This window comes from Salvia miltiorrhiza, chromosome 2 (genome assembly GCF_028751815.1).
Source record: "Salvia miltiorrhiza cultivar Shanhuang (shh) chromosome 2, IMPLAD_Smil_shh, whole genome shotgun sequence".
Classification (NCBI taxonomy): domain Eukaryota; kingdom Viridiplantae; phylum Streptophyta; class Magnoliopsida; order Lamiales; family Lamiaceae; genus Salvia; species Salvia miltiorrhiza.
Window position 1 is genome coordinate 2,271,049 of NC_080388.1, and position 15,830 is coordinate 2,286,878.

The following is a 15,830-nucleotide window of genomic DNA, read 5'->3' on the forward strand; positions in this document are numbered from 1 at the left end:
TGACAATGTCTTCATACATGTAATCAGAAACCTTATTACTTCCGCTGCGTACTCAAAGAAGTCTTATGTTATTATGGCTAAGTCGGAAATATCCGAACTTACTAGTTCAATCGAATCATTGCAACTAAACCTTCGTTATATATATATTAGATGTTTCCTTCGTTATTAATGAAAAGTATGATCCTTCTCTATTTATTCATTCCCCTTTTCTACTCCCGCTTCTTATCTCCCTCCCTTAGTCATGGTTTCCCGGTTTAATTATCCTTAATTAAGTCCGGTCGTGACAGATACATCGCATATGAGCGATGCACAAAGGATGGCCTACGAGCACATGGTCCAAGAAATGCTCAAGCGTCGTGGGCTTATCTAGACTAGGATTTTAATTTATGTAATTTTAATTATGTTTTTAATTTTTTTATGTAATTTTTAGGTTTTTTATTTTAATGGAATTTTAATTATTAGTAAAATGTGTTATTTAAATTTCAGCAATTAAATTTAAGTGAAAAGCATAAAAATCAAAACTAAAAAAATCATGTAGGCTATCATGTAACCTCAATGCAGCCTCTTTACACCATGTGGTCTCCCCCTCATAAAGTAAGCTATCACGTAATACCAATGTGGATGCTCTTAATTAATAATATAGTATTTCAATTCGTTGATCTTTATTTTTTTTACATTTATTGAATTTATATAATAATTTTTTATAGAAAATTGATAACTTTTGAAATCGAATAATAAATTATAGTATGTGATAAATAAATGTTATCTTATCGAAAATTGATAGAATTGTGATTGGAGTGGAATTCTTGTATGTTCATGATTATGAGATCGAATAACTAAAAGAAAGATTAGGACATAATAACATGATATTATATTGTCCATAAAATAGATTAAAAATAGGGACATATTAGCTAAATGAAATTTTGTAAAACAAGATTATTTTATAATAGGTATAGATTTATTTTATAAAGTATTTAATCATGTTAATTTTGTTCGAATATTTTTTGTCTAAATAGCATTATTGATATTTGAATTAGGTGATAAAAAAATATATATATATATATATATATATATATATATATATATATATATAGACTAAGCTGCCCGCACCACCATACAACAATTGGCAACAACCCAATCACTCATTCTATTGAGTATTTATTAAAATAATTGTTGAAAATTTTAAGAGCATTGTATCTCAAACGTGGCCTACTTATCTTCCTCAAAAATGGGCAATGCTATACTTCTATAATTTCTATATAAATTACTCTATCAACCCAATAAACACCATCTTAAGCTCCAATTAATGGCGACCAAGCTCCAAAACTGCAAAATTTACCCTTCTTCTTCTTCTTCTTCTTCTTCTTCTTCCTCCAGCAGCAGCAATCAAGAATTCTACACCCCATTAACACACTTCGACATTCCATTCCTACAATCTGATCCCACAAAGAGACTCATCTTCTTCGAATTCCCCTGCTCAGACCTCCATTTCCATGAACACATCCTTCCATCGCTGAAAAATTCTCTCTCCCTCACTCTCGCACACTTCCTCCCCCTCGCCGGAAACGTAGTCCTCCCGTCAAACTCCGGCAGCCCCGTCATCCGCTACGTCTCCGGTGACTCCGTCTCCCTGACCGCCGCTCAATCCGATCAGGATTTTCACTATCTTGCATCGCACCATCAACGACTTGCCAATCACTTCTACGAGTTAATCCCCGAGCTGCCGCCCGCAGCCCGTCGCCCCGACTCCTCCGTCGTCTTCCCCGCCGCGGCTATCCAAATCACACAGTTTGCGGGACAGGTGCACAAATTTTTGAAGTTCAATAAATTACAAAAAATATATGCTTACAAATATAAAATTAGGGTTGCCATGTCCATCTTATCCATTTGATTCTTCTCTTCTGTTTGCTTCTTGTTCTTGAATGATTTTTTCAAATGTTCATGTTTGGATTTCATAACGTCGAGCCGAAGTACTTCGTCAGTAGTCTTGTTTTGGGATTGAACGTTGAATTTGATTTGCTAAACGATTCTTCGAGTTTTACATGTTAATGCAGAGGGTTTTCATCTTGATGATTATGGCGATGGATTGCATTATTTGATGATTCTGGCGAAGAACGCGATAATTTCCTCGACCAAGAACACCTTTAATATTTGAAAAATAATTTGAATGTTGGAGAAAACTTTGTAGAGAATTCTTCTAATTCCTTGAGCTCTTCAATCTTTTCCCCTCTTCATTTTTAACTACTACGTTCATCTTTGCGATGCTCAACGTATATTGAAATTAAACATGTTTAAATATATAAGTAAATAAAAATATTAAATAGAATCAATTTTTTTTCTCTTTTTATTGATAAATTATATAATTAGATAAAGAAATTCAAAGACCGCGCGACGCAGGACTCGAACCCACGATATCAGTTCTTGGACATTAACCTTCTATTGTTAGGCCAACACACGCACACCAATATCCTATTCTTTAATATAGAATAGTGGACTTGTAGACTTTGAGCCATAATACTATAGGCTTTTAGCGCTTACGTGATACACTGAACATGAGAGGCTTTTAGGACTTAAGTAGCGTGATTTGAATAATTATTCTTTTTAAATATTCCTTATCTATTTATAATACTCCCTCTGTCCATGAAAGAACTTCCTAGGAGGGAATGTCACGAGTTTTAACAAAAAATGTTGTTGAGTGTATTGAGAGTAGTGAAAAAGTGTTATAATTAATATTGAGAGTTGTGAAAAGTGAAAAGTAAGAGTAATTATAAGTGGTGGGGTATAATCCAAAAATAAGTGGGAAGTTTTTTTGTGGACGTCCCAAAAAGGAAAGATAAGAAGCTCTTTCGTGGACGGAGGGAGTAATATATAATAACAACTATGAATTTTCAAAAATAATTACTTCTACTTTATTATATAAATAGTATATTAATTTATAACCAATATAATAATCATTAACTAAATAATTAATCAATAATTCTATTTATGTATATTCAGATGTCATTATCTAATAGTATGTACAGAGTGTTGGGTTTGGGTAAGTTGGAACTTGTTTACCCAAAAAACCACTAGATGGTCCACATTCAATCCTTATATTTATTTTATTAAAATTCTTATTGAACCCAATTTTGTATATTCGTATTAAATATTTATCTAATCATGAAATAAATTTTACTAACAAATTAATCTTATATAGAATATGATTATAGGACTTGCCTATATGGCACCACTAAATCCCACCATTTTAAAATCTCTCAATTCTACTTAATTCTAATTTTTATTCATTTTTATTACTCCCTCAGTCCCATTATTTATGGGACAACACTGTTGGGCACGGAGATTAAGAAGAGTAGAATTAAGGGAATTAGATGTTTAGTGTTATTTTAATTAACAAGTCACACACGCACAGTCACTCCTCTCTCGGCCTGTCTCTCTCTCGCCGGCCTGGCTCTCTGTCGCCGGACTGGTACACGGCGCCGCCGCCGGCGAGCGCCTCTGTCGTCAGCCCCTCTCCGTCCTCCCCCTGTCACCTCTCTCTCCCTTCCCTTTTCCCTCTCTCCATCTCTCTCTCTCCGCCTCTCGTTCGGAACAGGGTGTACGCCCTTTGTGCCGGAGACAGAGAACGGCCACCGCCGCCTCCTTCATCCTCCAGCGCCGCCGGGCTCGCGGTGGAGAGTCGCCACCGCCGATGCCTCCGTCGTCGGCCAGCTCGATTCACCAGCATAACCCACAAACAATATGCAAAATCGACAAACAAAAATCCACAAATCCAAATCCACAAACAAAAATCAAAATCCACAAGTTCACAAGTATCGAAACCAAAATCGAAACAAATATCAAAACCAGATCTACCCACAAACATTGAAACCCAAGTATTGAAGACAAAAATTGAAAATCCAGAAACTAGAGTGGAGGCGGAAAGGGGCTAAGCCGAGGGTGGAGGCGGACCGCGCCGCTGCTGCGTCTCCTAGCGGTGGGGCTGAAGATTTCGTCGACGATGGAGGAGGCGCGATGGAGTGATCAGAGAGGGAGGCAGGGGCTTGGGCGCGGCGGAGGTTGGCTGTCGTCACCGGGAATCGAGCGGAAAAAATTGGCGAGAGAGGGGAGAGCGAAGCCGGCGGCGACGCTCTTCAACGGAGAGAGAAAGGTGGAGGCGACGAGAGAAGACTTAGGATTTGGGTTCACTGGTTGAGTGGGTGCATGAGAAACTGAGAATAGAGGAAGAGAGGAAATGATGGTGGTGGCCGGCAGATCGACGGGCGGTGGTGGCGGTGGAGGCGGCAGATCGACGGGCGGTGGTGGCCGAGAATTTTAGAAGAGAAGGGAGGCGGCTGGTAGGTGGGGGAAGGAGAGAGAGAAGAAGAAGTAGGAAATGAGTTTTAGGTGGATAATTAGTGATTAGGTGGATAATTAGCGAATATATTAATGCTTAAATGCCCCCTGATTTTTTCCAAAAAAGGAAATGTGCCATATAGGTTGGGACAGCCCAAAAAGGAATATGTGTCATGAATAATGGGACGGAGGGAGTATATATGTATGTGTTGACTACAAATGAATGCCTATAATCAAGCAATCAATAAATCCACATGTTTCTTTATTCTTGTATTATATATCTAGATCTACATTTTATCCACTTTAAATATATAAATATACATTGAATAAAATTAAAAAGTTTTAAAATTTTACGCCACTATCTTAGGGTTATTTTAAAAAATAGGCCAATTGTTTTTGGAATTGTATGCCAATTGTTTTAAATTTTGATGTTTTTGGGTCACATTTGGATCCAATTCGGTGTGAAAAGAGCACATTTGAGCCCATATTTGGGCTCTAATGCAGCCCTAAATAGCTCAATTAGGTCCAAATGTGGTTCACGAATGCCGAAATTTAAAGTAATTGAGTACTTTTTGCGAGTCCGAAAAAATTAGCCTATTTTTGCAAATTGCCCTAAAATAGTTACCTAGAAAATTTAAACTCAAATAAATGCCCATAAATACATATACACCAAAATAATCAATAAACCTACATATACTATAATCATGTGTGTGTGTGTACATATGTGTGTATTATGGATATAGTACTCCCTCCGTCCCGCGAGTCTTGACACGTTTGGGTTCGGCACGAGAATTAAGGAGTTGTAGATTAGTGTTTTAAGTGTGTAATTAATAAAGTATAAAATTGATAAAGTAGGAGAGAGAAGGTAATAAAAGTGATAAAGTAGGAGAGAGAATATAATAAAGGTGATAAAGTATGAGAGAGAATGTAATAATTATTACCAAAAAAGGAAACGTGTCAAGATTCGTGGGACGGCCCAAAAAGGAAAACGTGTCAAGATTCGTGGGACGGAGGGAGTATGTATATAAAGATATTAATTTTTTTTCCTTTAACCATAGTCCATGAGTCGATTATTTAATTAAGAGTAATATATGATTGTGTTGAAATTTTGGATATATTATATATTCATGTAATTAACAATCAATTAATGTTATTTGTACAATTAACCTAATTTGTTTGATTAGCATAATTAGTCCATCTAAATTGGTTTAATAATTCTAAAAATTCTAAATTTATATTTTGAATTTATTTTCAATATTTTCTTATTTATACTATTATTGCACCATAATTGTTAAAACTTATATTTCATTATCTAGTTTTGAATTTTTAAATGGGTTCGATAGATTAGTATGTATTAATAATTTAATATGAGTTTGACTAGAACCGGTAGTGAAAACTATTCACGTCTTAGGACATATAAAATTATTTTAAAATAAGTTGATTATTTAAAAATAATTTAAAACTATTCACCCTACACAACACCACATTATCATTTAGTTGTTAGAAAAGAGTTTTGATGATAAATTTCATACAAATTAAACAAAAGTTTGGATGGAATTTGATAAATTTTAAACGAGTTCGACATATTAATATGTATTACTATGAATTTGACGAGAACTGATAGTAAATTATTTAATTACTAATCGAGGTTGGGACAAATACATAAATATAAATTTTAAATGGCTTCGAATAGTATAATTATGAAATTTATCGCAACCTTTACTTGTTTGATCGGTTCTGTATTATGTATTTTTTTCATATAATTTATTGAATATATTCAATCTTTTAACTTTAGATCAATCCTATCATCGAAGCTCATTCGGGTGATTGAATCATGATGTGTCGCGTCAAATGATGACATGTAATTTTGACAAAAAAATAAGGTATGCATGTGGCAAAATAACATGATGTCACCATACACCACATCACATCTAGAGTCGGTGGAGAAAAGTTTTGGTGATAAAATTGATATTAATTTAAGGGTTAATAGCCGAAAAATACACGAACTTTTACGAAATTTGCATATTGCACATGAGCTTCAAAAATAGCCCCAGAATACACCACCTTTTAATTTAGTCGTAAATTGCACACGGTGAAAGTTCCGGCAGCACTTAAGTTTGACCGGCGATGACGTGGACAATATTTAACATTACATGGCATTACTCGTGGCTTTTTTTACACGCTGGCAAGCCACGTGGGCAAAACGACGTCGTTTTGATATTTTGAAGAATTAAAAAAAAAAAATCCTCACTGCCGCCTCCCTCCTCCACTCAACCGCCACCTCCACCCTTCCAGATCTGGAGCCGTCTCCTGCTTCTTCGGCGAGGAACGTCTCTTCGACATCAATCGTGACGGGAGCAGCGCCGTTCAACCGCTGCCTCTCCCTTTCCACCTCCATCCTTCCAGATCTGGAGCTGCTCCCTGCTTCTCCGGCGAGGAACGCCTCTCCGACATCAACCGCGATGGGAGCAGCGCCGTTCAACCGTCGATTCGAGTAGGACCACCCGGCGGAGGCGGAGACGGCGGCAGCGGCGGCGGGGGCTGCGGGGGTGAAGCAGCAGGTAAGCGGCGGAGGAGACTTCGACGCCGTCCTCACCACCCAGTTCGCGCCGCCTCCACCAACCAAACCAGCTTCAAAATCGAGTTCAAAATCAATTTCCAGATTTCCACCAGCTTCAAAATCGAGTTCAACCAGCTTCAAAAACGATTTCCACCACCCAACGCCAGCTTCAAAATCGAGTTCAAAATCGATTTCCACCACCCAACGACATCTTCAAAATCGATTTCAAGATCGATTTTCAGATTTGCAGATCCAATTTCAAAATCGAATTCCAAATTTGCAGATTTTCAAATAATTAGGTTTTTTGGGGGGAGGGGGGTGGAGAGGGCGACGCTGATGTTGTGCGGTGGTGCGTCTGGAAAAGGTGGCGGTGGTGCTCGGCATCAACGCCGGTGAATGAAGAACGGATCTGCAGAGAGAGAGAGAGAGAGAGCAGAAACGACGTTTTCCTTTTTTTTGTTTTTTTGTTTTTTTTGTTTTTATTTATTTATACTCACTCAAAACAACGTCGTTTTGAATTCCGGTGAGTCCACGTCTGAAAATTCCGGTGCCACGTCAACACCGATCAAGGTGATGGTCAACGCGTGTGCAATTTGCAACAAAATTAAAAGGTGATGTATTCTGAGGCTATTTTTGAAGGCCATGTGCAATTTGCAAATTCCGTGATAGTTCGTGTATTTTTCGGCTATTAACCCTTAATTTAAAAAGGTTAGGATAGGCTTGAGCTTGATCAATTTTGAAAAATGAACTACTCCCTCCGTCCCACGAATCTTGACACGTTTTCCATTTTGGGCCGTCCCACGAATCTTGACACGTTTCCTTTTTGGGCAATAATTATTACATTTCTCTCTCCTACTTTATCACCTTTATTATATTCTCTCTCCTTTTTTTTTTATCGGGCAAAGTCATGTTAGATGTTAGAATTAGTTCCCCATCCACTCCAAGAACCACCTTATCTCTCCCATTCACCAAATCCACCTTATATCTCCAATCTCCAAATTCGCTCCCAAGAGGGATCGAACCCGGGTCACTTCACTTAAGTGAGGACCCGGTGGCCAGTGGGCTAAGCCCCCTGGTTATTATATTCTCTCTCATACTTTATTACTTTTATTACCTTCTCTCTCCTACTTTATTAATTACACACTTAAAACACTAATCTATAACTCATTAATTCCCGTGCCGAACCCAAACGTGTCAAGACTCGCGGGACGGAGGGAGTATAATATAATTGATAAAATGAGTATAGGTAGGGATAGGTTTTATAATTGATCTTTTTAACTAAAAGAAATATTTTAATTGATCATTTCATTCTAGACCGGGTTTGGTGGATTAATATCCATTACTATGAATTTGACGAGAATTGGTAATAAAATTACTTACTAAGGTTGGGATAAATACATGTATATAAATTTTAAACGAGTTGAAATGAGTATAGGCTGTGATACATTTCATAATTGATATTTTTACTAAATGAAATATTTAAGTTGATCATTTCATTCTAGATATGTACGCATATTTTGAACGAAATATGATACTTATAAATTCAAACTGAACCAGATACCTAATCGAATTTAGGATGAGTACATATATATATATATACATTATAGTCAAATTCGAATATTTATCGACATGCCTACGTGAAATTTCTTTATTGTTGAATCTTTTCTTATGTTATTTTTTAAATTCTAAAGTGGTGCAAACAGTAACCAACATGTCCAAGAAAATTTTTCCCTATTTTTTAATCTGTATTGAAACACATAACAATCATTCTAGCAACTTTTATTCATAAATTTAAATAAATTCGAGTATTATAAGCGTATATTATTATTTGAGTTTGAGACGAGAACATGGTTTAAAATCACTTTGTAGTTAGGTTTGTTAGGAATATGGTACATTGATAAACTTTGTAAACAATTAAATTTAAAAAAAAAAAAATCAAAGAAACATTCTCTTAAATCTATTTTTCTATTATAATTTTATTTGTCTTCTAATATATACTTCTTCCAACAAGTTATCAAATACTATCGCACTAAAATAAAATATTAATTTATTTTTTTAAAATCATATTTATAATTTATACTGTAAAGTGATTTTCCATCAAAATTCGACGGATTACAATTATAGTAAAAAGTATAATCAATGGGCAATATATGTGTAATCCTCTACTATTATGATGTTTGATTTAAGTGAAAAATTGTTGAGGATTCTCAGTCGATCCTTACTTAAAGTATAAATATATAAATTTACAATAAAAGAGAACACACCCTTAAAGTATAAATATAAAACCAAAAGCTAGTGCATCTATTGTTAACGTTTCGTTGGATATAATAAAAAGAGTAAAATTTTGAAATAGTCAAAATGAAGCATAAAACACAATTTATGGTCACTCATTGAAAAAACATAAAATTTGACCATTTTTATTGATTTTGGACGTTTTTACCCTTAATGAGGCGGACCGGGTATGATCAGGCACGCGGGTCGCGTGCCAAGATTTCACTATTAGTGTCATAAGTGCCAACGGAAATCCAAAATAAAACCAAGTAAAATGGTCATTTTGGCACTTATGACACTAATAGTGCCATAAGTGTCATACGTGCGACACAAATACAGAAACAACAGCAATAGAATCAAGAAATCATGGTATGAAGAAGATGAAGCACATGAAACAAACAAACAAAAAATCCTAAATGGATCATCTAAATCTTAAATAGATAATCTAAACCCTAAATGGAACATCTAAAGCCTACGGGGAAGTGTTTAAAATGACGAAAATCCAAAATAAAACCAAGTAAAATAATTTTCTTGGCACTTATGGCACTATTAGTGCCATAAGTGCCATACGTACAACTGGCGCTGACTTTTCTCCGCGAGCGCGCAACTCACTCATAAGCTTCCAGCGGCCGCGCAATCACCCAGCGGTCGCGCTATTCACCCACAAGCATCCCGCGAGCGCTCAAAGTCCCCAGCGGCCGAGTAAAAAGGGTATATTAGGCATACCGCCTAATTAATGGCCAGATTTTGTAGTTTGAAGATTAGAGGCCAAAATTTAATTTTCAATCTTCATTATGGCCATCCGACTACATTGTTTCTTATAAAAATGAGTCTTTGGTCTTGTTTAAAAAAGGTTATAATTTTTTTTTTTTTTTTTTGCACCAAAGGTTTAAAGAGGTTAGGTACGTGTGATTCTTCCCTTTTTCATTTTGCAAAGTGGAAGAGTTCATATATTTGACAATTATACCTCTTTATTAAATCTTAATATGAACTACTCCCTCTGTCCACGAAATGAGTACCCATTTGTGGATGACACGAGTTTTAAGCAAATGTATGAAGTGTAGTGTGAATAGTTTAAGGGTCTCATTTTTTGAGTGTATTAATTAAAGAGATGTGTGAGGTACACTTGCTAAAAACGAAAATGGGTACTCATTTCGTGGACGGACGAAAAAGAAAAAATGGGTACTCATTTCGTGGACGGACGAAAAAGAAAAAATGGGTACTCATTTCATGGACGGACGAAAAAGAAAATATGAGTACTCATTTTCGTAGATGGAGGGAGTATTATTTGTAATTTTTTTTGCCAACGTATACACATCAGAGCATCCCAATGATATTGGGGGTGCATCTTGACAGTCTATCACTCGTAATTCACTTCTTTTTTTATTGCTTTTTCTATTTCTTTCTATTTTTCATTTTCTTTTTCTTTGCTGCACATTTGAATACGGTTCACCATGATGAATGATTTATTAATTAAACTGTAAGTTTAGATTGTGTCTTGTATTTCAATTTCTTATGTTTATATAAGTACGATTTCAATTTCGATTTCCAAAATTCGACAAAGTTACTCACTAGTATAATTAAATACGTAAATTCAATGAGCTAATATATAAAACTATCTATTTTCATATTGTAAAATTAAAATCTAGCCTATCATATAAAAATAATAAAAAAATGGCCAGTTTTTGAACAAAAAGTCAAAAATACCCTATTAAAAAATGGCCACTCATTTATCTCTCTCTCTTTCTCTCTCTCTTCACCTTCACGTCACTCTCTCTCTCCCTCGTCTGCGACCAAAACTCCAAAAGCTTGCTTCCCCCAAATGCGCCGGAGATCGATCTCGCCGGATTTCTACACCGTCGTAGGATCCTCCTCCGCCACGGGTGCTGCCTGCATAGATACACCGTCGATCTTCTCTCTCTCTTTCTCCCTCTCCCTCTTCCTCTTCTTCTTGTCCTCGCCGCCACTCCATAGTCGCCGACCACCGCCTCCGCCTCCGCCGCACAGTGAACCACTACCACCGTGACGCACAGCGGCAGCGGATCTCTGTCGCGCTGGAAGCCTTTGTTGCAGATCGCTGGCGCTGCCCGGCTCCAGACTTGGCGGCTGTCCCCACAGACCAACACGAGTCTTTTCTAGCGTGTTTTGTCCTCACTCGCACGCTCCCCGAGAAACTTCCCAGGGGGTCACCCATCCTGGAATTGCTCCAAGCCAAACACGTTTAACCTTGGAGTTTCTTCCACGTGGGCACCAGAAAAGAAGATGCATCTTACCTGCATATTCTCGGAATCCCTCTCGTTCGGGTGTGTTTCGGTTCATCCCTGCGCCCCTCCGCTTGGAAGCCTTAATCGGAGCCGCTCCTTGTCCGTGCCTCTTTGCACAGGCGATCACTTCGTACTTCGTCCCCGGGCGTCACAGGCCCACCAGCTTCTGCTTGGTTCGTCCCCAAACCACACCGTACTGGGAGAGGTTCGGTTCTGATACCACCTGTAACATCCCGGCTCCAGACTTGACGGCTGTCCCCACAGACCAACACGAGTCTTTTCTAGCGTGTTTTGTCGTCACTCGCACACTCCCCGAGAAACTTCCCAGGGGGTCACCCATCCTGGAATTGCTTCAAGCCAAACACGCTTAACTTTGGAGTTTCTTCCACGTGGGCACCAGAAGAGAAGATGCATCTTGTTGATATGAGTAGCACCTATCAAATCATTTAAGCTCTCCTCAAATATGCAGTCCCATATCTGCATATTCTCAGAATCCCTCTCGTTCGGGTGTGTTTCGGTTCATCCATGCGCCCCTCCGCTTGGAAACCTTAATTGGAGCCGTTCCTTGTCCGTGTCTCTTTGCGCCGGTGATCACTCCGTACTTCGTCCCCGGGCATCATATGCGCAGTGGTGCGTCGTGATTTGTGGTAGAATGTCACGAACACAGTTGATTTGGTGGAAGAAATTGGTGTTGAATGTGAGGAATTAAGGTCTGTCGCTTTGGGGCTCACGTTGAGTTTGGGAGATGAGCTGTTGACTTGAATGTGGAGAATATTAATCAAATGGGAGAAGAAAATGCTAATAAAAGTGCTGAGTTAGTCTTTATTTATCAGTTTTTCTCGTGTGAGGATCAAGACATGTGAAGAAGCCAACTTATCTTTATGTTTTTATTTTATCTCTTTAATTTGCTTTTTAATTCATGTATCTCTTCATTGGGACCACCTATTTAGGGTGATTCACGTATATGGAATGGGCGAATGAGATTCAGTGTACCACACTTTATGTCCCACTCTGTGTCCCACTTTTAATTTTATTTATTTTCTTATATATTTTTGCTTCAATTTCAATTTTATATGCTTTAGTTTAATTTTGTGATTATTAACTAGGGTTTATTCCATCAATTTAGGGTATATAATTATTTTTTATCATTTAATTTCACTTTTATTAGTTAATAATAGGTTGATAAATTCAAAGTCATGGTATATACTTTTTAAAAAATCTAATTTTTTAAAATAAAAATTAAATATAATTGATAGTATCATAATAAATTTTATTTTTATAAAAAATATTTTTAAAATAATAGATATAAGCATGGGACACAGTGGCACACATAAAATTGTGGGACACCGGATCTCATCCCATGGAATGGGTATGAAAAAGTTATTCAATTCACAATTTTAATGTTCTTGAATTCACAACCAGATTTATGAATTCAAAGCTTAATATTCTAGAATTCACAATCAGATCTATGAATTCACATCTAAAACTCGAATTCACAAGTGAATTCAAACTTTAAAAACTCAAATTCACAACTACTTTGAATTCACAACCAAAATAAATTTTGTTTGTGAATTGAATTCTAGTTGTGAATTCACAATCAAAAAATTTTGATTGTGAATAACTAATTGTGAATTAAATTTTGGTTGTGAATTCACAACCAAAAAATTCTGGTTGTGAATTCACAACAAAAAAAAAATCTGATTGTGAATTAAATTTTGATTGTGAATTCGACTGGTTGTGAATTCACAAACAAAAAATTCTGGTTGTGAATTTGACTGGAACCAGTGCGAATTCAAAACCAAAAAATTTTGATTGTGAATTGCAGAATTTTTTAAATGGGTGATATTTAAAGGGTAAAATGAAGTGGATATTTTTTTAATTTTTAATGTGAAGGGTATTTGGTAACACTGGCCATTTTTAAATATTTTTATCTTAGTGGACAATTTTTAATTTTACAATATGAAAGTGGCCATTTTAAAAATCCACTCTAATTCAATTTTGATATTTAACATGAACTTTAAATCCTAGTTATAAATACATGAATTTTACTCACTTTTGGTATTTAACATGAATTTAAAAATATAGTTATAAATACATGAACTTTAAACTTATTCAATTTTTGATTCGTTTTTCTCAAAGTAAAGCTGACTTGGAATGCTTGAATCTTGACGTGGACAATTTTGCGCTAAGATTAGGGGTGAGCATTCGGATTACGGATCGGATTTTTGTGTGATGCGATCCGATCCGAAAATCCGAAGTTTGAAGAAAATAAAATCCATAGTTATAAAAACATATTTATAACTATGTTTTAAAGTTCATGTTAAATACCAAAAGTGAGTAAAAATCGTGTATTTATAATTAAGATTTAGAGTTCATGTTAATTACAAAAAATGAATAAAAATCATGTATTTATACACCAAGTACCCTAAATACTATGATTATATGCAACAGGGAATCTGCATTGGCATCACCAATCATCACGCCGTCGCCGACGAGAGCAGCACCGTTAATTTTGTGAAGTCGTGGGGTTGTGCTAACAGATTCGGAGACACTGAAGCATTTCATCAAACACTTGCTACACATTTCCCACTTTTCGATCGAACTTTGGTTGAAGATCCAAAAAGATTAGACTCCATCGCCTTGGAATTCATTAGAAATCGGAATCTTCCAATCGAGCAACCCTCTTCGGTGGAATTTTCCACCAACAGAATTCGCTCAACTTTTCTCCTAACAAAAAATCAAGTGCAAAACCTCAAAAATCATGTTTACACTCAAATGCCTGAATTGGGCGACGTTTCATCTTTCACGGTTATCGCTGCTTACGTTTGGATTTGTATGTTGAAAGCAGAGGGCTCTTTCGACGAAGATGAGATCGCCTACTTCGGTTTCGCCGCAGATTGCCGTGGACGTCTAGATCCGCCGCTGCCGGAATTTTACTTCGGAAATTGCTTAGTTTTCGTGATTGCAGAATCTCGGCGCGGATTGCTGAAGAAGAAGGACGGATTTCTGATTGCTGTGGAGAGTATACGAGAGGCGATTCGAAGAAATCTGTATAGCGATGGGGGAATCCTCGAAACCGCCGATTGGCCGCTGGATTTCAAGAGATTTAGTGGAAAATGTGTGGTATCAGTGGCTGGATCGCCAAGATTTGACGTTTACGAAGCTGATTTCGGGTGGGGGAAGGCGAGGAAGCAGGAATTCATGCATCTTGATGGGGAGGAGAGATCGATTTCGTTGGGCAAATCTAGGGATTTTGAGGGTGGATTTGAGATTGGGTTGTCGAGGAACAAGGCTGAAATGGATGCTTTTGAACTAGTTTTTCGTGAGGGACTTTGAGATTCAATGATTTTAAGGTCCGATTTATGTATCAATCTCAAATTTAATACTTTAAAATTAATTATTGTAGAATGAAAATTAATTCTAATATAATCATTATTAATCGAATAATGAAATCTAAATATTTATGAAAATCATCGACTTCAACAATGAATTATTAATTGAAACTAAAACACAACATCCTTTAATATTATATAAAAAAAACACAATATTTTAATTATTGACTGAAATGCCATGTAATAAATTTTGGTGTCGACATAGGATTGATGGTCGTCGAAAGTTTATTTGGGGCCAATTACAAATTATTGAAAGTTCACATATTAGTTTACCAAAAAATAGTACTCCCTCCATTTATAAAAAATGCCCCTAAGTTTTAATAAATTGATACAAATATAGTGAGTGGAATAATGATAGCATTTTTATTGTAATTTTAAATTGATTAACGTGGTTAAGTGGTGGATATAGAATGAGGAAAATGAGAAAAAAGAAATACTAAGAGATTTAAGAGATTTAATGGGGGGCTTCAAGGCGAAGGAGGCGGTCGTGCCTCTGCGATTCAATCGACAATTTAAAGGAGGCGGTGGCGGTGGATTTAAGATAATTTTAATTATAGTAAGATATGTTAATTCTCTTTCCAAATTAAAATTACCACATCAGTGATGGACACATTATGCTTGTCCACGGTGGGTAGGTGATCGGTTCTCTGTATAGTATATGATGAATATCTTCTCCACTCACTAATTGTACAATTAGTGAACCATTTTTACCACTAACTTTTAAAGTTGAATTTTATCAACTCACGATAAATTCAACCACTTGTATTAAAATTTATTCCAAGACTATTGTTTAGATCCATCCGCACACATGCGGAATATGACTAGAGACCATCTTTAAACAAAATTATGTTATTTTTTTCAAATATTTTTTCCCAAAGTATTATAGCAATGACAACTAGTGATTTTTGTCCTCTCTATAAAAAGTAGTAATAAAATAAGTGAGATTAGGTCAAATGCAGGGGTATATCCGTCCATTTATACTCTCTATGGAGTCAACAAACCTTGAAGCTG

General features: G+C 36.3%; 2 protein-coding genes across 2 annotated transcripts in view; one reads left to right on the forward strand and one right to left on the reverse strand.

Annotated features, from left to right (window-relative positions):
• Positions 1–15,830, reverse strand: part of LOC131012585 (protease Do-like 7) — a 498,535-nt gene that overhangs the window by 86,796 nt on the left and 395,909 nt on the right. The gene's annotated exons all lie outside the window — the stretch shown is intronic.
• LOC131012591 (malonyl-coenzyme:anthocyanin 5-O-glucoside-6'''-O-malonyltransferase-like) lies at positions 1,296–14,829 on the forward strand. The gene is made up of 2 exons (XM_057940574.1): positions 1,296–1,801; positions 13,879–14,829. The coding sequence occupies exons 1-2, from the start codon at positions 1,307–1,309 to the stop codon at positions 14,761–14,763; spliced, it is 1,380 nt and encodes a 459-aa protein (XP_057796557.1). The 5' UTR covers positions 1,296–1,306; the 3' UTR covers positions 14,764–14,829.

Excerpts from the sequence above, each read along its gene's own strand:
- LOC131012591 (XM_057940574.1), top strand. The coding sequence starts at position 1,307 with ATGGCGACCAAGCTCCAAAACTGCAAAATTTACCCTTCTTCTTCTTCT. Across the intron at positions 1,802-13,878 it reads TCACACAGTTTGCGGGACAG|GGAATCTGCATTGGCATCAC; the intron begins GTGCACAAATTT and ends TATATGCAACAG.